General features: G+C 40.4%; 1 protein-coding gene across 3 annotated transcripts in view; it reads left to right on the top strand.

Moving 5' to 3' along the window:
- The window catches only part of Sec61a2 (SEC61 translocon subunit alpha 2), a 28,725-nt gene extending 8,256 nt beyond the window's left edge, over positions 1 to 20,469 (top strand). For 2 of the 3 annotated variants that reach the window (XM_038333225.2, XM_038333224.2), the window contains exons 4-13: positions 6,160 to 6,238; positions 8,628 to 8,701; positions 9,056 to 9,187; positions 9,308 to 9,417; positions 14,090 to 14,243; positions 15,105 to 15,265; positions 15,530 to 15,727; positions 17,167 to 17,358; positions 18,021 to 18,097; positions 19,391 to 20,469. In XM_038333225.2, the coding sequence (XP_038189153.1) occupies positions 6,160 to 6,238; positions 8,628 to 8,701; positions 9,056 to 9,187; positions 9,308 to 9,417; positions 14,090 to 14,243; positions 15,105 to 15,265; positions 15,530 to 15,727; positions 17,167 to 17,358; positions 18,021 to 18,097; positions 19,391 to 19,577 (1,364 nt within the window). In that variant the 3' untranslated portion in view covers positions 19,578 to 20,469. The remainder of the gene's footprint in view (positions 1 to 6,159; positions 6,239 to 8,627; positions 8,702 to 9,055; positions 9,188 to 9,307; positions 9,418 to 14,089; positions 14,244 to 15,104; positions 15,266 to 15,529; positions 15,728 to 17,166; positions 17,359 to 18,020; positions 18,098 to 19,390) is intronic. The other variant, XM_038333223.2, reaches the window with a different exon arrangement.
- Positions 20,470 to 20,610: the final 141 nt, after the last annotated feature.

Raw genomic sequence — 20,610 nt, 5'->3', positions numbered from 1 at the left:
TATTATGAATAGTAGCTATCCTCATAGGTGCAATTTTAGTTTAAATTCCCTTGGTTAATGATAGTGAGCAATTTTTTTTTTTTTTGTGAGATGCATATTTGGTAAAGTATCTTTTTTGCTTTGTTTCTGTTTTTTCAAGACAGGGTTTCTCTGTGTAATCTTGGCTATCCTGGAACTTGCTCTGTAGACCAGGTTGGCCTTGAACCCACCTTTCTCTGCCCCCCCTGAGTGCTGGGATTAAAGGTGTGCTCCACCACTGCCCAACATCAATACTATTGTTCTTGAAAGAGGTCTCACTATGTATGTGGCTGGAATTCATTATGTAGACCAGGCTGACCTAGTATTCACAGAGATCTGCCTGCTTCTGCCTCCTGAGTGCTGGTATTAAAGCTGTGTATCACTTTGCCCTTTGCATTTTCTTGAGTAATGGTTGATGTGGGAGTGCCCAGAACATTGTGGGTAGTGCACCCTGAGGCAGATGGTCCTGGATGGAATAAGAAAGCAGAACAAGCCAGTAATCATCAGTCCTCTGCTTCGTTTCCTGTCTTGAGCTCTTGCTCTGACTTCTCCGGATGATGAAATAAGCCCTTTCTTCCCCCAAGTTGATTTTGGGCCTGGTGTTTTTTTTTTTTTTTTTTTTCACAGCAATAGACACCCTTACTAACACAGGCAATATAAGTTATTAATGCTGTAGATGGATAGAAAGAGAGGCAATAGCACAGTGGGGCTATGAGGAGAATTGAGGCCCCAGCGTCAATGACAGCGTGGGGGGTGTTTCTGAAGAAAGGAATCATCCCACATGGCCGAAGTGTGGGTCTCTTTTGTGTCTGAGAATAGGGGAGGTTTCACAGCATGAGCCTATAATCAGGCTCTTTCATTCCCAAGCAGGAGGCAGGGAAGAGGGTAAGGAGCAAGATGTGTGGCCATAAGTGCTCACTTTGATCTAATCTTACTTCTCAAGCTAGAGAGATGCTGGCACCTGGATGTCTCTTAGCTAGGGACCCAAATGTCTCAGTGGGATGCCTGTTGGTATCTATCACAGGGAAAAGGTACTGGATATATTGTGTTCTGAGCAGCATCAGGATTCTGACGTCACTTTTTTATACTGATCAGTTAGGAAAAGTCCTGCCGCTTTGTTCTTTATTGAGAAGGACAAACTCTGGGTCCTTTATATTTTTATAGAATTATGTGTATTTTTGTAAGAAAGTCTATTGAATATGAGATATGTATATATATTTGCTGCTTTGACTTTTTAGGTCGATTTATGAGAATTACCGTCCTAAAAATACTGAATCTTCTAATATAGCGGTCAGCAAACTTTAATCTGTGAAAGTACAGACAATGGAATGTTGGTATTTAAATCATTACCCAGATCCCAAAAAGGAAACATAAATAGAAGAAAGATTTCCATGCCTAGTATCATTGGCCTGTGATCTTAGCTACTCTGAAGACTAAGGCAAGGAGGTCTCAAGTTGAAAGCCAGCCTGGACAGCTTAGAGAGACCCTATCTTTAATGTTAAAATGATAACAAAACACTTCCTACCTTCCTGATTCCTTAGGGTGCTTGCCTAGCTTATATAAGCCCCCTATTCAGTATCTCATCACAAAAATACGCCCCCCCCCCCACATTTTTTTTTTTTTTTATTAAAAAACCAATACTATTTCTTAGGAGTGCCTCCTGCTTTGGCCCATTTATGCCTTTGTGTTACCTAGTTCCCTGTGTTTATATAGTTGCTAAGTGGTTGCTTTTTGTCTTTCTCACATTTGGGCAGATCTGCCCAGTGTGGGTGATTTCAACTGAACATAAAACAAGTTCCAGCCAGTTTTCTCTAACTTGAGGGAATGGTGGGAGGTGAGATAAGCTGAGATCATTACATTAGATGCTTCCAGGGCTCTGCTTTGATTTTTTTTATTTATTTATTTTTTTATTTTTTATTTTTTTTGCTGTCTTGAGAGCTTCCCACCAGCTAACTGGAGGTCTATAATTCATTCTAGGCTCAGGCCACTCCTCGGTTCTCAAATTTAGTGTAGCCCCATAATCTTCAGTTTCATCCTAGCCACTCACCCTCCTTGCTTAACTTCCTTCTCTTCCTTCTCAACTGCTGTTTCTCTTTCCTCTTAATGAAAACAAAGAATAAAGGTATCTCTGGTTTCCTTTTCTCCACATTTGAAATGTTGGTGGGCATTCTGGGAATTGTTAGCTTTACATGGTAATAGGGAGGCAGCTGTCTACTGATCTTCTGTGCACTGCACCATGGCTCTTGGTGCTTCGAATCTATCACCTTTTTCTTGTTTAGTGGCTGTATTAGCCACTCTCCTTACCACTGTGACAAACACCTGGCAGGAGCACCTTAAGGGAGGGTTTTACGTGGCTTACAGCTTGAGGGTTCAGTCCACAGTGGCAGAAAGGTGTGACAGGAGCATAGGGTGGCTGGTTACATCCTGTCTGCTGTCAGGAAGGTGTGGTGACAGGAACATAGTGTGGCTGGTCACATCGTGTCTGCTCTCAGGAAGGTATGGTGACAGGAGCATAGGGTGGCTGTTCACATTGTGTCTGCTGTCAGGAAGGTGTGATGACAGAGCATAGGGTGGCTGGTCACATTGTGTCTGCTGTCAGGAAGGTGTGGTGACAGGAGCATAGTGTGGCTGGTCACATCGTGTCTGCTGTCAGGAAGGTGTGGTGACAGGAGCATAGGGTGTCTGGTCACATCGTGTCTGCTGTCAGGAAGGTGTGGTGACAGGAGCATAGTGTGGCTGGCCACATCGTGTCTGCTGTCGGGAAGGTGTGGTAACAGGAGCATAGTGTGGCTGGTCACATCGTGTCTGCTGTCAGGAAGCAGAGAGAGATGAATGCTGATGCTCAGCTTGCTTGACCCGTTGACCCAGCGCATGGGGTGGTTCTCCCAGTTTTAGGAGAGCTCTTCCCTCCTCAGTTAAATGTCTCTGAAAATACTTTTGTGGATATATTCGAGCTTGTTTCTTAGGTGATTCTAAATCCTACCAAGTTAACAGTCAAGCTGACATCATAGTTTTTTTTTTCTTTTCCTATAGCTTTTTAAAATTTGGATTAGCCTTTATTCTTTTGTATGTTTATATTTTATTATGTGCCAGAGGGGGGAAATCTGTAATGTGACTGCAACTTGCCATCTTGTTCACTTTCAGCACTGAGGTGAACCCTGACCCTTGAGCATGCTAGGCAAATGCCAACCCACATTCCAGGCCTGCAAATTGCAGTCTCATCCCAGACATGCTTTCTTTAGCTTTGACTTTTCACTGCTCTAGATGACTTCTAGTGCTCATTTTCTATATCTCCATACGGTTAGTTCAGGTTTCCATTAGAACAGGGAGTGTTTGGGCTTTCCACAGTGCTGTATTAATATTTTGCCAGGTTTGCTAAAATAAAAACTTTACAGAAAATAAATTTAGTGATTTATTTGGACATTTAAGGACTCAATCTGACAGCACCAGAGAAGTATAGAGGTTCTGTTCAGGGGCTGTAGATAGGAGCTGTCCCTATAGTGCTAGTGGGTTACTGCACAGTGACTTCCTTATTCACTTCTCACAGATACAGGGTGTGCACAAACTAGTTGTGCCTTCTGAGTTACCGTTTCTGTCACCTAACTTAGTAAGAGTTCAAATATATCCAGAGATTCAGTTATTTAAAATTTCTTGAGGATATTTTGGAACTTTTAAAATTGTTTTACAGTTTTTCTTTTTTCTGTGTGTGTGTGTGTGTGTGTGTGTGTGTGTGTGTGCAGGTATAGAGGTCTGTGGCTTGCTGCTTAGCTAGACAGCCTGGTCAACAGGCCACAGGCATCTTCTTGCCTCTGCCCCTTCATGTCTTGTGGTTACAGACATGCACTGGCACACAGTTCTTTTCCTTTGACTCTGGGAACTTTAATTCAGGTCCTCATGCTGTGTGGACAGCACTCTTAACTGAGCTAGCTCCTCAGTCACTATAGAGTTTTGTAGTGAGGGGATCGTTGTGCTACATTTCTGCCCGGCTCCCGGCTGCCTGGCTAGCTTATGCCCCGAAATAACAACACACAAATTGTATTCATTTAAACACTGCTTGGCCCATTAGCTTCTAGCCTCTTACTGGCTAATTCTCACATCTTGATTAACCCATTTCTATTAATGTGTGTAGCACCACAAGGTGGTAGCTTACCAGGAAAGATTTAGCACGTATGACCTGGCGGCTGGCTTCATGGTGTCTGTCTGAGGCATCTGCCTCACTTCCCTTCTTCCCAGCATTCTGTTCTGTCTACTCCACCCACCTATGTTCTGACCTATCAGGCCAAGCAGTTTCTTTATTAATTAACCAATGAAACAACAGATAGATAGAAATACTCCTACATCAGCGTTTTGAAATTAGCAATGTAATTTTCTTTGTGCCTGAACCTGCATTTTTGAGAAAGGAATCTATCATGTTTGAGAAGGAGCATGCACTAACTGCTTTGTCTTATATGTGTGTATTGGCATGGAGGTATTGCCCAGTGGGGAAGGGCTTGCTTAGCATGTATCAGGCCCTGGGTTCCTCCACAGTATGGTAAGGAAACTAAACAAGGGCCTGTCATGGGCAATAATTGAAAGTTAGTTCTTCCCTCTGTCGTCCCTTTCTTCTTATTCTCCTCCTTCTCCTCTTCCTTCTTCTCTTTCTTCTCCTCCTCCTCCTTCTCTTCCTCCTCCTCTTCCTCCTCTCCCTCCTCCTCCTCTTCCTGTTCTTCCTTCTCTCCCTCCTCCTCCTCTTCCTTCTCTTCCTCCTCCTCTTCCTCCTCTCCCTCCTCCTCCTCTTCCTCTTCCTCCTTCCCTCCCTCCTCCCCCTCTTCCTTCTCTCCCTCCTCCTTTTCCCCCCCCTTCCCCCCCCCCCCCCCCGCTGTTGTTTGAAGCAGTCCCTCTGCTTCAGTCTTCTAAGTGTTGGAATTGCTGGTGTGACCTTGTCAAAACAACTGGGTGGAAAATGATGTCTTATGATAGAGTATTTGATAATTTCTGAAAAAAATAAGGAACAAAAATCAATTATAATCTTATCTCTTATATATTATCAGTATTTTAACACTGGAAAGGTTTTCCAGTATTATTTTCTATATATATTCTTATTTTTGCACTTAGACTGTATGCAATTTTGAATTTTAATTTTTATTCCAGGATATCTTAATACTGGTACTACTGAATTTTAGGCATCTTGTGTGCTGGGGGCTGTTTTAGTGATATTTCACTTGTATTTTAAGAAATAAAGCTTGCCTGAAGATCGGAGAGTAAAACAGCCACACTGATCAGCCTTACAGACCAGGCAGTGGTGACACATACCTTTAATCCCAGTAGCCACATCAGTTGCCATAGAAACTGGATGGCAGTGATGTATGCCTTTAATCCCAGCACTAGAGAGGACTATCAGACAGGAGGAGACAGCTCTCAGATTCAGTCTCATTCTTAGGATTCTTGGAGGCAGGATCACCATTTCAGACTGAGGTAGAGGTTAGAACCAATGGCTGCCTTGTTTTGCTTTTCTGACCTTTAGGTTGAACCCCAATATCAGTCTTTGGGTTTTTATTTGTCATGCTACAGGCTGTTCCTGGGTATGGATGTCTGTTCATTAGGTATCAATATTATTCTCCTCCACCAAGTTGTGACAGTTGAATATGTTTGTAGCCATTTCCAAATGCTCTCCTGAAGGGAAAATCATGTGTGATTGAAAACTGACATTTTCTTCTTACCTTGAGAAAGTATTTATGTTATAATATTACAATTCCATAGGTATTGTTTTCAGTGGCTGCATACTATTCCAGTTATATATATCTCCTTGGGTCTTAAATCAGGATTGTGCTCATTCTAGTTGGTGGATACTCTCAGTTTTGCAAAGTTGTTCCATGCCTTGACAAATACATACACTAATCTGTTAGGGGTATTTTTTTAAATTGTGATGAAAAATAATAAAATTGTTCTTCTTTGCTACTTTTAGATATATTGCAGTGTTAGGCATATTCTCCTGTATTTACAGGCATATTTATTTACTAAGTAGTGATCTCTGGTGTTTGTTAGAGACTTTTAAGGTAAGCTTGTTTATTAGAAATCACAAGAAGTAACTAACATGCATTGTAGGCCAAACAAGTGCATTTTAAATTAAGAGTGTCCTTGTCGTTTTATATGATGTTTCAGATTCCACTGTTTGGGATCATGTCATCGGATTCTGCAGATCCCTTCTACTGGATGAGAGTTATTCTTGCATCCAACAGAGGTATGCTCTTCTGACCTCCATCCTGCCATCAGTTGTGGTTTTATATGGGAGAGCTAGAACAGAAACTCATGGCTTAGGAGGAGAAATCAGCTTGTAATAATAACAACAGTGGGTTTATTGTGTTTTGTGTGTGCATGTGTGTTTGAATGTATGTGGTCTATACACATATGTGTGTGTACACAGTGAAGGTCAAAGGTTGACTAGTGTCTTCCTCGATCACTCTCTACTGTATATAGGGTGGTCTGGGACCCTCAGATGGTTTCCTGCCCTGCCTTCCAATTGTTGGGATTAAAGGTGTGTGCCATCATGTCCAGCTCACTTTATGTATTGAGACTGGGTCTCCAACTTGAACCCAGAGCTCGCCAGTTCTAATGCTCTAGAACTTACTTCAGGCAACCCATGTCTGTATCCTGAGAGTCTGGATTACAAATGGGCCACCAAACCAGCTTGGTGTTCATCTGGGTGCTGGAGATCTGAACTCTGCTTCAAGCTTGTGCCACAAACTCTTTATCCACTGAGAGATTTCCTCAAGGGTTTTCCCATATTAAAATCCCATGATTTGGCTGGGCGGTGGTGGTGCATGCCTTTAATCCCAGCACTCGGGAGGCAGAGTCAGGTGGATCTCTGTGAGTTTGAGGCTAGCCATGATTTTCAGTGTCAGGGAGATGATGCCCTGGACCAGAGGCCTCTTGAATTTCAGAAATGGTGATGCATGTTTAGGGGAAATATTTTTTAATAAATGGCACTTTTTTTGGTAGTTTTTTAGATTTTAGGAGTAATATTGGTTCATTTACTTATTAAAAGTGTGTGTGTGTGTGTGTGTGTGTGTGTGTGTGTGTGTGTATGTGTTTGTATGCTCATACGTGTCACAGTGAGCATGTGGAGGTCAGAAGAAAACTTTTTGGCGCTGATCTCTCTTTCTACCTTTACATGGATTGCAGGGATTGAACTCATGTTGCCAGGCTTGCCACAAAGCCTTTAATCATTGAGCCATCTCAACAGTACCACCCTCTCCTTTTCTATCCTCCAAAGTCATTAACCGTTTCATATATTCTCGTCACACTTATTAATACCCCACCCCCATCACTCCTATCCTCTTATCAAGTTCCATCCCATTTTCATTTCTCTCTCTCTCTCTCTCTCTCTCTCTCTCTCTCTCTCTCTTCTCTCTTGCCCTCTCTTTCCTTTCTTTAGTTTATTTTTATATTTATGGGTGTTTTGCTTAGACATATGTCTGTGTACCACATGCATAGCTAGTGCCTATGGAGGCCTATAGACAAGAAGTGTCTGTCCTGCCTGGTCCTGCAGCTGTTCAGCCCCAGAGAAACACACAGAGGCTTATATTAATTATAAACTGTCTGGCCTCTTAGCCTAGACATATTATTAAGTAGCTCTTACAACTTAAATTAACCCATAAGTTTTGTCTATGTTTAGCCATGTGACTTGGTACCTTTTCTTAGTAAGGCATTCTCTGCATCTGACTGGGTGGCTGACTCTCTGCTTTCCTCTTCCCAGAATTCTCTTAGTCTGGTTGTCCTGCCTATATTTTCTGCCTGGCTACTGACCAATCAGTGTTTTATTAAACTAATAACGTGTGACAAATCTTTACAGTGTGCAAAAGCATTATCCCACAACAGAGGCCAGAACAAGGTCCTCTGGAATTGGAGTTATAGATAGTTGTGAGCTACCATTTGGTTGCTGGAAATTAAACTGATATCCTCTGGAAGAGCAGCCAGTATTCTTAACTGCTGAACCATCTCTGCAGGCCTCTTGTTTTTAGTGTTACTTTGTGACCTAGTGGGCTTAACCAGGGCATGGGTGTGGAGCTGTCCTGGAACCTTAGTTCCTCAGTGGCTGAGGAGAACAAATGTTCAGTGGCTCAGTCTTGTGCCAACTGTCTACAAGCTCTGTATCTGCTGTGGGCTAATGAGTGCCATGGCCATAACATGCACATCCTACAGCATTTCAGAGCCTTCCTCCCATCATCCAAGTCTTCAATTCTTTCCACCTCTTTTTCTGAGTTGTTCTCTGAGCATGGGGATGGTGGTGGTAATATGGTCCTTCCCAGGAAGGCTGAACACTTAGTAGTCACTTGTTTTCAGCACATTGGCCAGTCATACGTCTCTGAATAAATACTGTTCACTGTAGAGAGGGGCGGCTGTTTTTATCAAGGCTGAGCATAGCACTGGTCTGTTGCCATATCCCATGGCCAGGTGACAACATCTGTCAGGTTCCACCTAGCTTATTCGTCCATGCTTGGAGGGAAGTGTAAGATAAAGAAATGGCAGGTAGAAAAATTAAAGATAATAAAGAAAAGACAGAGACACAGAATAGAGTTGGGAGGACAACCTAGCAAATACTGAATCTGCCCCGTGTTTATTTCTTATAGGTTTTATATACCCCAGTCCAAAGAGGAGGGGGAAGATAAAAGACTTCTTTACCATAATACAAGGAACAAACAAAGTAATCACCTTCTCAATACCCAAAGCATCAAGTAACCACACCCTAGGTCAAACCATCCTATTAATAACTACACCCTGGGATAAACCTCCTGTCATAACCTTGAAGGAGCAAGAATAGGTCTGAACTGTCCTACTTTTGGTGGAGGTGGAACAAATCCACATCCGTGGGCTCCCACAGTCTACGCATTCAGTTTCTTGGAAGGTTTATTATTTTTTCAGTGAATCAGCATTTATAAAATGCACCAACATTTGTGATGCATGTTTCTGGGGTATTGATAAATTTCAGATATTCATCCAGACCTTTTCTTTACATATTCATTCATAGAAATTATTTACTCATTTTCTTCCTTTACAGGAACATTGATGGAATTGGGTATTTCCCCAATTGTAACATCTGGTTTGATCATGCAGTTGTTAGCTGGAGCCAAAATCATTGAAGTTGGAGATACACCCAAAGATAGAGCTCTGTTCAATGGAGCCCAGAAACGTGAGCAATAATAGTTATTTTCCAAATTTGAGGATGGTTTTGGGAAAGAAGTTTCCTGTAGTTCTTTGGTTTTGTTGGTTTTTGTCTTTGGTTGTAAGCATGTACTCCTTTTTTTATCAGTATTTGGTATGATCATTACCATTGGGCAAGCCATTGTGTATGTCATGACGGGGATGTACGGGGACCCTGCGGAAATGGGTGCTGGGATCTGCCTCCTTATCATTATACAGGTAAGAAATCCTGTGTTTTCATATGCTAGTAAAAATAGTTTGGTCACTTTTATTCTGTAGGTGAATGATATAATCATTTCTTCTGAGTCATTTTATTTAATTACATATTATTAATGAAGTGACATATACATTGTGTTGATTTTAAAAAGTTTATTCTCATAGCTTTAGAGTCTGTCATTTAAAGAATTATGGATACCACTCCGTCATTGTTTGATATTTACATTCTAATGTCTCTGAAATTCTAATGTATTCCTTCAGTTAACAGTGCATTCCTGCTGTTGCCAGCCAGGTGGTAGTGGTGGGGCATTCAGCACCCTTGTGTGGCAGTCTGCTTGGCCATAGCTGCAGGGAATAGCATTCTAGCTGTTTGTTACTTTATGCACTGTTGGTATAGTAGATATCTGAAGTTCCTTATTGGCTGAAGTCACCCTGAAAACCCAGCATGGTGATACAAACCTCTAGTTCGAGTTGGGAGGCTGCAGCGGAGGAATTCTTGAACCAACAATTAGAGACAAGCCTGTGCAACATTAAATTGCTATCATTGAAATGAAGCATGCTAGTCTAGAGAAAGCACAGTAACAGCAAACTTGATGAAAAACAGCTAAGTCTGAAATACCTGATTTGTAGTAATAGGATATTTTGTCGTAGTTTAACTGGCAGCCTTCAGACTTGGAATCCTCTTGCCTCCACATCTTGAGTGCTCAGATTTTAGGTCTGTACCCAGGTTTCTAACAGTATTCTTTTCTTTCTTGGTGGAATATGAAACTATGATGCTCTAAATAATTTTAGTGCCTGCAAAATACCATATATACTCGGGTACAAGTGTTCTATGGAGATATTTATTTATTTGAGACAATGTCATATAGCTTGGATGGGTCTCAAACTTAGTATGTACCTGAGATGACATTAAGTTTCTGTTCCTCCCACCCCTATGTTCCAGGTGCTAGCATTACATATTTGCTGTACCATTATCTGGTTTATGCTGTACTAGGGATTAAACCTAGAGCTTTGTGCACATAGTAAGCAAGCTGCCAGTTTAACGACATCCCAGCTCTCCATGGATTTCTGAAATAGGTATTTTAAAGACCAACATAATTTTGATTGTATGTAATGTTTGGAAGATTTTTTTTTAAAAGTTTTGTTAATAAATACGTCTCTATGGGTTCTGGTTACCATGGAAATTCATTTGATCTATTGTATAAAATTAGAATTAATTTGGGATTTTTTTCCCTAATAGTCCAAAAGATCAAATTCAGAAAATATTTTTAAAATAATCACAAATGCCAGTATTTGAGAAATATGACTATCATCTCAGATGTGCATAATTTACCCCCCCCTTTTTTTTTTGTAAAATAAGCTTTATGTAGGAAGCAAGTCAAATAAGAAAGAGTATTCAGTGAGCCTGACTCAGGACAGAGAGATTGTCAAGTATCTGATAATAATGTAATGGGTTATAACTATTTTGTCTGTGTTCTAGGGCAGGATTTTCAATGTATTATTGGGTCTTTGGTAACTTGCTGAGGCCTAGAACATTTTTTTCCAGCATAAAATGTGTTTCCTAAGAGTAATGGTTCATTTATTTCTCCATTTACAAATCACGTGCTTGACATTATAGCCACTGGGAGTTGGAAAAGGAAAAGATACAGAGGATGGGGCAAAAAGAATCCTCTGGACCCTGACTTTAGTGTCCTTCAGTGCTTATGGGTTCTTTATAGGCTGAGGATATTGTGCTTGTTCTTGTTTCTTTAAAGCAGTGGTTTTCACCCTGGCACGGGGGGGGGGGTGTGTGTGTGTCAAATATCAGAAATCCTGAATGTAATATATTTATATTACAGTTCATAACAGCAGCAAACTTAAATTTATGAAGTAACAATGAAAATAATTTTATGGTTGGGGTCGCCACACAAGGAGCTGTATTTTATAGAGTCACAGAATTAGAAAGGTTGAGAACTCGTCCTTTTGTTTGTTTGTTTTTGAGACAGGGTTTCTGCAGGTAATAACAGTCCTGGCTGTCCTGGAACGCATTTTGTAGAGCAGGCTGGCCTCAAACTCACAGAGATCCGCCTGCCTCTGCCTTCCAAGTGTTGGGATTAAAGGTGTGCGCCACCACCCTGTGTGAACCACTGCTTTAAAACATTTGCTTTATGCAGCAAATAAAGTTTTAAGATTTTTTTGTTTAATTTTTGTTTTCTTTTGGAGTTAAGGATTGATTCAGGGTCTTAAAAATGCTAAATCTGCACTGTCATAGAGATACTACTTTAGCATAAAGTAGCCTTGAGTTGTCTTCTAAAAAGACATTCAGAACTAGGATCAAGCCCTCAGAACATTTTGTACCAGTGTATTTCTCTGGCACTTTCCAAAAGCTAGGCTTAGAGTCAAGGAATGTAGCTTAGCAGCTCTGGCCTGGTTAGGTGAGGTAGCTTTTACAGCATTCCAGGCTACTTTAATGTTTCTTTTGCACATTGAGAAATCTCATTATTTCTGAGATTGAAATGAGCAAATATGTATTAGCTTGTTGACATAAATTCTGGTATATAAATATCTGTGTTGTGATGAATTCTTCTAGTGTTGATGTATAAAGAAAAATGTCATGTTTGATTGCTGGTGGGCAGTGATCCATTTGTGTCTTTTCAAGGGATTGCTAACACTGACAATATGTGGCTACACTGAAGATCTATGATTGGATCAGTGTGTGTTCACCTAGAAACATAGGTTTTTGAAAACTGTTTGCATGCTGTATGGAAGGTATTTCTCACTTCGTTTGTGTTTTGCTCACATAGTGCTCTTTCCACTAATTGATTTTGAAATCTAAGTTGAGTCTTGGTTGAAATTAAAAATTAAATAGAATGGGTCATTGTGCATGGCACATAGTAAAAGTAAGTGTGTTTTGTCAAACTAAGTGGAGTGGGTACACACACCCCACTTGACATCCAGTGCACTTTTACACCCACTCAGAGGGTCCTAGTGTGCATTCACATTTTCCGGTCACAGTGCTCTTCTCCCTGGGCTTCATGGAGATGCTGCTGTCATTCTCTGCTTCCTCTTCCACAAGCACACATGGTGTTTACTATCTCTTCTCCTATTCCTTAAATGGCACAAACTATTTCTCATTTAGATTTATCTATACTTTCTTATTCCTCCTGGGAAAAGATGAGTCTCATTCTCAAAGGATATTCATGGCCGGGCGGTGGTGGCGCACGCCTTTAATTCCAGCACTCGGGAGGCAGAGGCAGATGGATCTCTGTGAGTTCGAGACCAGCCTGGTCTACAAGAGCTAGTTCCAGGACAGGCTCCAAAGCCACAGAGAAACTCTGTCTCGAAAAAAAAAAAAAAAAAAAATCAAAGGATATTCATGAATAATTCTAGGTGTATTATTCTGCACAGGGGACTTCATTATTGTAGGACTTCTTGTGTCTTTGAACAGACCATCTATCTGTCAGAGCCAAGACTACTGATTTATGAGTATGCACTCTCCCCGTCAGTGGGATGGGTCACTGTTACTGGATTTGTGACAGGGAACAGTCAAATTGGTTACCCAATTGTGTCCAAATAAAACCCAGCCCTAACTTTCCTCTTACCTTGTCAAAATATCAAACTTCATTTTCATACAGTGATAGGTTACTGTGATCTCTCTCAGGAGTTTGAGAGTTATGCCCTTTTTCCAGTTGTTTGAAAGTCAAACTAAAAACTTTAAAAAGACAAGTTAGGCTTTGTACAAGCACTGAAATGGCATTTAAGAAAAGTCAGAAAACAACTACAGTGTGTAAGGTAAGCACGCTCAAATGGTATGCTGCAGCTTGATGTGCATTGACAGGTGGTAATAGGTAAAGTGTGTAATGAGGGTGGGTTGCTTGAGTTGGGAGGAATCAAAACTACTTCCTTGTTTCTGTAGGGGAGAGTGTAGAGTGTAAGGTAGTAAGATTGGGGCTCATGCCTTATTTCCCTCTCCATAAGATTATTCTAGCCAGAAAGCCACATCACAGAAACTGTGGCTTGGTTTTATTGATACATGTTTTTATAGATGTATCTTCTCCAAGAATAGCCATAAGCTAAATTTGGCATGTTTTTATTTAAAAAAAAAAGATGAACTAGAAAACATAGTGAAATCTTAGTTTTTCAAATTTGTATGCAATCTTTGTCATAATAAACATAGCATGAATATTACAGTTTCTATACTCAATTGTGCTCTAGTTTTTGGCTTATTCTACATGTATTATATAGAAGATGTATTACTTTGTAAAAAGTGTTAATTTCATTCTTATCCCTTAGGGAGTGAAGAATCTCTTAATTTTTCTGTAACTTATTTGGCCTTTTACTTACATGGAGGTATTTGGACTATTTTATGTTTCTTCCTTTCAAATTCTAAGCTGTGGTTATTATTTAGTGTCCCTACCATGGGCACAATTTAAATACTGTAAGTGAAACTATCTAGCTGGTATAAATATAACTCTGAGGTGAAATGTTTGCTATATAAAGAGGCAGCAGTCCTAGTCTTTCGATTTTTAGGTTGACCGGCGACTAGACTAGAGCAGGCAGAGGCTGCAGATAGCACAGCGGTGAAGAACAGTGCTTGGGTTTGACAGTGGGAATACACAAACTGTAAACTAGCCATTCGTCTGCCCCTTCCTGAGTTTATTCTTGCTTCTGCTTACGTGCATTTCTTTCCCCACAGTTGTTTGTTGCTGGTTTGATTGTGCTGCTGTTAGATGAGCTGCTACAGAAGGGTTACGGCTTGGGGTCTGGTATTTCTCTCTTTATTGCCACCAACATCTGTGAAACCATTGTCTGGAAGGCCTTTAGTCCCACTACCATTAACACTGGCAGAGGTACATTGCACAGTGACTGCAACTGCACGAGCTTTGCTGGATGTATGCTGAAAATGAGTCTGTAATGCAGCAGCACATGCCTCTAGGCACTACAGTTTGCTACCCTAGACCACGAATGCTAATTGTTTAAAACTCAATGAGCAGAGAGATGTGTGAAGTATGCAGTAGTAAGTCCAAAGGAGTGCATCTAACCTCTGCTTGTTTAAAGTTTCAGTGGTTGCAAACTGTATTACAATTTTGTTGACCTTGCTTAAGCCATTGCTGCCAGAGTCATTTACCTCCCCAATTGCAGCTTTACCGGAAGGACAGAAAGGTAGTGGATTACGATTTGGCCGTCCTCTGAGAGCACTCATACCCTTGCCTCTCTAGCTGGCTTTGTATTAGCATCTAAGGTTTGAAAGATTTCATTGTTTTTTCCCTGTATCTCTTTGCACTTTTTAGTTGTCATTCTGTCCTAACTAGTCAATGTCTAACTTTGATCCCAGCCTTAAGAAAATACTGATAATTTATTAACATTCTTGGTGCAGTCAACTAAAGGCAAGCGTGGCAGATAAACATACCTGCTCTGATTCTGACATTTTTATTCTGCTTTGCTGCTGCTTTTTATTATCCCTAAAAATATTTCCTTCCTTTCCCTAAAGGAGAGGCAAACTTTTATGAATGAAAATTGCAGATTTATGTTGAAATTTGCCTCCATGATAGAAACATGTTTAGAAGCCACATGCATGGCTATGTCACAAAGCCATACGTATAACAGAGTCATCAATTGGTAAATTGACTCGAGGTTCAAGTTATTTGTTTAGACTTTTGAGACGACTTTGGAAGAGGCACCCACAGTTCATTTCTGTCTCAATTTCTCAGGTACGGAGTTTGAGGGTGCAGTCATAGCTCTATTTCATTTGCTGGCCACCAGGACAGACAAAGTCCGAGCCTTGAGGGAGGCCTTCTATCGGCAGAACCTCCCCAATCTCATGAATCTCATCGCCACAGTTTTCGTGTTTGCCGTTGTCATATATTTTCAGGTAAGTGTAACCTTTTTACTGATGTCATTGCTCTTTTTCTGGTAAAAAGAATGCTGTTTGAAAGGATAGTGTCTAATAAATCAGCTTTTCAAGAACCAGTCTGCCCTAGTTTGAAGGTCGAAAATACTAGCTATGAACTAGAAAAAAGGGATCTTTGGGGAAGGGACAAATTTTATTGCTGGTTTGTCAATTCTCTGCTGCTACCCTTTCATCTCTCTGCAGTCTTTGCTATGAAGTTCCTCTTACTAGTGATTTCATTTTTAGGGGTTTCGTGTGGACTTGCCCATTAAGTCGGCCCGGTATCGCGGACAGTACAGTAGCTATCCCATCAAGCTCTTCTACACATCGAATATTCCCATCATTCTCCAGTCTGCCCTAGTGTCAAACTTGTATGTCATTTCCCAGATGCTGTCTGTTCGATTTAGTGGCAACTTCTTAGTAAACTTACTAGGACAGTGGGCCGTGAGTATGTTTATTTTTATTAAATACTTAAAATTTGTATTTCATAGTTGTACTTTTAACTGATTGAGATAGATATTGAAGCATTTTGAAATTTATTTACCTGTACCATTTTGTTATTTGGAAAATTTGGTAAATGTTCTAAGACTAAGATTGCCAGGTAGTTTTGAATGTTTTACTATATGGAAAGCATTTTCTTACATCATTTGAATAGCTTTTTAGGCTAAAAATTGTAGTTGCTTTCACAAAAGTGATTTTGTTTTGTAGTCTTTGTTGTTTATTGACATGGTCTCACGCTATAGCCTAGGCTGACCAGGCAGTCCTCTTGCCTCAGTATAGCCTCTTCGTAGCCCTGGCTGTCCTGGAACTTGCTCTGTCAACCAGGCTGGCCTCAAACTCACAGAATCAGTCTGCCTCTGCCTCTGCCTCTGCCTCTGCCTCCTGAAGTGCTGGTATTAAAGGCATGCACCACCACCACCTGGCTTGATTGTTTTCTTAATACTTCAAAATGCAATGGTCATCCATTTCTGATTCTAAATATAATCAGAGATTAATTATAAATTGTATATCTCTCCTCCAGATTTCATAGATCTATATTTTTAAAACTCACTCTTCTGTTAATGATCTATTCAAAGTGTCTTGCACAAAATAAAGTACATAATTTTGAAGGCCTGAAGGATACAAGGTTAAATTCTTAAATTATATAGGCTCATTTGCTGTTGTGTTTCAAATCAGCATGAGCTGGTGAAATGGCTCAGCAGGTAAAGGTGTTTGCTAAGACTAGTTTGACCCCCAGAGACCATGAAAGGGTGGCTGAAGAAAACCAGTTCCAGCCGGGCGGTGGTGGCGCATGCCTTTAATCCCAGCACTCGGGAGGCAGAGGCAGGCGGATCTCTGTGAGTTCGAGACCAGCCTGGTCTACAAGAGCTAGTTCCAGGACAGGCTCCAAAGCCACAGAGAAACCCTGTCTCGAAAAACCAAAAAAAAAAAAAAAAAAAAAAAAAAAGAAAGAAAGAAAACCAGTTCCACAGACTTGTCCCTTGACCTCCACGTCCACTGTGCCATGCACATATCAGCACATACCAACCCACAGGCACCATGTATACTCACATAACAATACAGCTTCTTTTTTTTAAAAAGTGAAAACACTGTAATTATTTTTGAAAAATTCAAACATGTATATTCTGGCCATGACAGTTGTAGTCTTAAATATGCAGAAAGCTAAAGCAGATCACCTCAAAAGAGTTTGGGGTCATTTTGGGCAACATAGTGAGCCTTCATCCCAAAACAGAGAGACAAATCTTAAGCTTTATGGTGCAATACATTCTATGGCATGCGCTTGATATTCCAGGCCCTGGGCTTATCCCCAGCAACAAACAAAAACCCTATTATTCTCAACTAGTCAGGTTGACCATTTGTTTGTTTTAATTCTTGTTTGATAGGATGTCAGTGGGGGAGGACCTGCTCGTTCTTACCCTGTTGGAGGCCTTTGCTACTATCTGTCTCCTCCTGAGTCCATGGGTGCCATATTTGAGGATCCTGTCCATGTAGTTGTATATATCATCTTCATGTTGGGGTCATGTGCATTCTTTTCTAAGACATGGATAGAAGTGTCTGGTTCGTCAGCCAAAGATGTAAGTATATGACTAGTTAAAAATACTTTTGTGGGGCTGCAGAGATGGTTCATTGGTTTAGAGCACTGGCTGCTCTTACAAAGGACCCGGGTTCAATTCCCAGCACTATTCACACCTGTCTGTAACTCCAGTTCCAAGGCTTCTGACAGCCTCACACAGGCATACATGCAGGCAAAACACTGATGAACACAAAATAAAAATATATTAAAGGAAACTTTTCTAAAAATCATAATATTTGGATTCTAAAAAACTGGTTCTTTTGGACTTTTACTGTGGCTTTATGATCCTCTAAAACTTAAAGAACTAATACAAAAAATGCTGAGAGTAGCCAGCCAGTTGTGGCGCATGCCTTTAATCCCAGCACTCTGGAGGCAGAGGCAGGCAGGCAGTTCAAGGCCAGCCTGGTCTACAAAGTTAGTTCCAGCACACCTAGGGCTGTTACACAGTGACCTTGTCTCAAAAAAACCAAGGAATTAAAAAAAAAAAAATTTAAAAAAATGCTGAGAGTACAGATGTAATGTATGAGTAGCATGTGCTTGGCAGCACCGAAACCTCAGTTTCCCTGTGTTTAATACGAGCGATACAGTGCCAGTGTTGGGGCTCTACTAGTGTAGAAAGCAATAGAATGGAGAGAGTTTATTTCAAGTCTTCTTTCTGGCCAGGTGGCTAAGCAGCTGAAAGAGCAGCAGATGGTGATGAGAGGCCACAGAGACACCTCCATGGTCCACGAGCTGAACAGGTACACTCATAAAGTCATTTCTTTGATCATTAAGGGACATTGATCTATTCAAATTCAGTTTTCTACTCTTCACAAGAGAACTAAAATCACCTAAGTCTTAATTGTTTTCCCTTTTAGAATTGGCCCTTTTATAATCTTTTTAAAAATTATTTTTTTAAAATACCATTTTCCCCTTTCCCCTCTGGTGTACTCCCCCCACCTGCTGTCTCTCAGGTTCACAGTATCTTACATTCCTAAAGAAGTGTCTGTGTATATATAGTCATTCATAAATTATACATTTATACATGTGTGTGTGTATATATATAAATCTGCTCAGTCTTTATGTTACATGATAAATATACATGATTTTAGAGCTAACCATTCGGTATTGGATAACCAATTGAGGCTCTTCTTTGGGGAAGGCTGTTTTCTCCTGCTCTCAGTATTCCTTAGTTGCTTGTAGTTGTCTATGGTTGGGTCCCTTCTATGTCAGCATGTCTACTGGTGTTCTTGTTAAGGCTTTCTTTAGGCAGCCTATATAATTTTAAATTGAAACTGCTACCATTGCTCACCCCAGTGTTAATGTAATGCATATTAGTAGTTCTCAGTGTTGGCTGGCTGCATGTGAGCTACCAGGGAAATTCTAAGACACTGGCACCTTCACATTCAGGAAATAGGATTTGTTCTCAGGCATCAGGTGTTTGGTCTTCGGTGACAGCTTTTTTGAGATAAAATTCATGTACCACTTAATATACAGTTTGAAATATATAGTTTACACCTTTAACCCGAGCACTTGGGAGCTGAAGCAGGTGGATTACTATGAGTTCTAGGCCAATTTGAGGCTATAGATACATGTCTGAAAAAATATATGTACTATATATTCACTGTAAATACACTATATAAAAAAGCTGCAGAGAAACCCTGTCTCGAAAAACCAAAAAAAAAGAAAAAAAAAAGAAAAAGAACATATTTTGTAATATATATATACATATGTATGTATGTATATATACACAAAATATATGCTCCATTTGTATAATAAATAATACTTAAATTTCAGTCCAAAATCTAATCCTCTGTCCTAAAAATTGCATTGCCTTGCAACTATTATTTTTAAAATCTGGGGTTTCAAAATCATTGCCTTAATCAGTCTCCCATCTGTTGGGGACAGTGTCTCAGTAGTGAGGACCTGTTCTGACTAGTTTATCTCTTTAGAGGAAACCATTTTGAGCAAAACTAGACATTACATTGCTTCTAGCTGTTGTGTTTACTTTCCCTGTTTCCCCACTGCCTGATTGAAGTTCTTTTGTCTTTCAGGTACATCCCCACAGCAGCTGCCTTTGGGGGCTTGTGCATTGGTGCCCTGTCGGTATTAGCAGACTTCCTTGGGGCCATTGGCTCTGGCACTGGGATTCTACTTGCAGTCACTATTATTTATCAGTATTTTGAAATATTTGTTAAGGAACAGGCTGAAGTTGGAGGGATGGGTGCTTTGTTTTTCTAAATGTTCATGTATTTCTTTGCGTGTGTGAAAGGGAAAATATTTTGACATACTGTTTCTGTCAAATAATGCAGATTCCCTTTTCTTCCCTCAGTCTGTTGTTTTTAGTGCTAAATGTCCCATTTCTGAAATGGGCACCAAGCTAAGCCTGTGTGCAGCATTAGTACCAGCTGCCTTAAAACTGAAGTTTACATTCTTTGTTGGCACCGTCCATCTAGTGTTGCCCGTGACGCAGTGTATCTGCTTAGCTGTTGGTCAGACAGCTAGACAGTGACATGGATTAGCTTTGCACACAACATTCAGAACATTGAATATTCCCTTGTTTTAAAATAAACAGTGCAAATTGCCACTTTCCAGTATTTTTGAGCTTCCCTAATGAGTTACGGAGCATTTATATCTAATGTATATTTTAGATAATTTTTATACTTTTTTAACTCATCGTATCCATGTTCTTGACCTTCCCTCACCAGTCCCAACCCCTTTTTATTTGCCCTATCTCCAAACTGCCACTCAGCCTGGATGGGCAATAGTCAAACATTGAAATTATTTCTGCCACTGGAAACAATTGTTTCTAATTCCTCCTGCTTTTCATTTGTCCTCTTCTCCTAGTGACAGCTGTGAGTGCTGCCCAGCTGCACTGGCTCTGCCTCCTTCCAGCACTCAGTGTGATGGCCATTAGTACTTCTCCTTTCCCCAAGTCCCTAAGCAAGATCCAGTTCTCAAGCAGTGTCTGTAGTTGAGTGGAAGTGAATAATGAATAATTCAAACTAGGACTTTGTCTCTTACATGCATAGCAGGACCCAAATGTAAACAGTAGACAATAAAGTTTTATTTAATAAAACTGTTGGAGTTGTGTTGGAAAAATAAAGAGATGTGGTATTAATTGTTCTCTTAAGGTTATTTTTGTAGGCTCATTGTATTTTCTATGGAAACCATCCAGATATGCTTAAAGAAGTTAGATGTAATCATAATTCAGTTCTAAATTCCTGAAGGGCAGTAGCAGTTAAAGGGTGCTCATGCATATTTAGAAGGGGAC

The sequence above is a fragment of the Arvicola amphibius genome, chromosome 6 (genome assembly GCF_903992535.2).
Source record: "Arvicola amphibius chromosome 6, mArvAmp1.2, whole genome shotgun sequence".
Classification (NCBI taxonomy): Eukaryota; Metazoa; Chordata; class Mammalia; order Rodentia; family Cricetidae; genus Arvicola; species Arvicola amphibius.
This window is presented reverse-complemented; position numbering and strand designations above follow the sequence as displayed.